The following is a 752-nucleotide window of genomic DNA, read 5'->3' as shown; positions in this document are numbered from 1 at the left end:
TATTGTAGCTGTTTTAATCAGTTCATTTCTCAAATACAAAAAGTGTTTTACTGTCCCAACTGCACGTGTTGGCGACCGAAATATTGTTTGCATTTTCGAAATCTTTTCCGACTTTTCCCAGCAGAGAGCACAGGCTGTAGGTTCTGAAAGCATGTCGCTGGCTATTGTAAGCAACGTTTGCGCTGTTCGTTCGTGCAATGTAAGGTAATCAAGGATACTATTAAATGTACATGATGTAGGCAATATTGTATTTTATGCGTTCATTCTGCTCAGTTGATTTGCGACAGCCGCGTGTTTGTTTACTTTACCTGCTTTGCTACATGACTTGTTCAGTTGTACAAATATCACATGAAATTTTAATAGTAGTATTTCTGTGAAAACACGTTTCACATCTTTAGCTACAGTATCCAAATTTCAACACATTTATGTGAAAATCTCAAGAGTTACAAAGTACGTTCCTTTTGAAAACACAACAAGATTCTAGTCGGTAATTTACACAGACATTTCGTGTCCCCATATTCGTAATTGACCGGAAACTATTTTGGGTTTTTCAGTTCGGACAGATTAAGCAGAGCATTTGCAGCATCGTTAACCTGAGTTCGCTCAATCTCGTTATCATTTTCACCAATAGAAAGTGTTTGGGCAATATTCTCACTGGCATTAGTTTGTGCCTCATTGCGCATAACACTCGAGAACGAGTTTGTTGTTTGATTCTTCAGTGCAATTTTCGTTGACAGACCCCTTTGCAGTTT

The 752-nt window shown here is 38.0% G+C and overlaps 1 protein-coding gene across 1 annotated transcript in view; it reads left to right on the top strand.

Moving 5' to 3' along the window:
* LOC137989156 (uncharacterized) overlaps positions 1–8 on the top strand; it is a 1,068-nt gene extending 1,060 nt beyond the window's left edge. The window contains exon 1 of the mRNA XM_068835017.1: positions 1–8. This exon is cut by the window's left edge and continues 1,060 nt beyond it. Within this exon, the coding sequence (XP_068691118.1) occupies positions 1–8 (8 nt within the window).
* Positions 9–752: the final 744 nt, after the last annotated feature.

Source organism: Montipora foliosa, unplaced genomic scaffold, assembly GCF_036669935.1.
Source record: "Montipora foliosa isolate CH-2021 unplaced genomic scaffold, ASM3666993v2 scaffold_442, whole genome shotgun sequence".
NCBI classification, from domain to species: Eukaryota; Metazoa; Cnidaria; class Anthozoa; order Scleractinia; family Acroporidae; genus Montipora; species Montipora foliosa.
This window is presented reverse-complemented; position numbering and strand designations above follow the sequence as displayed.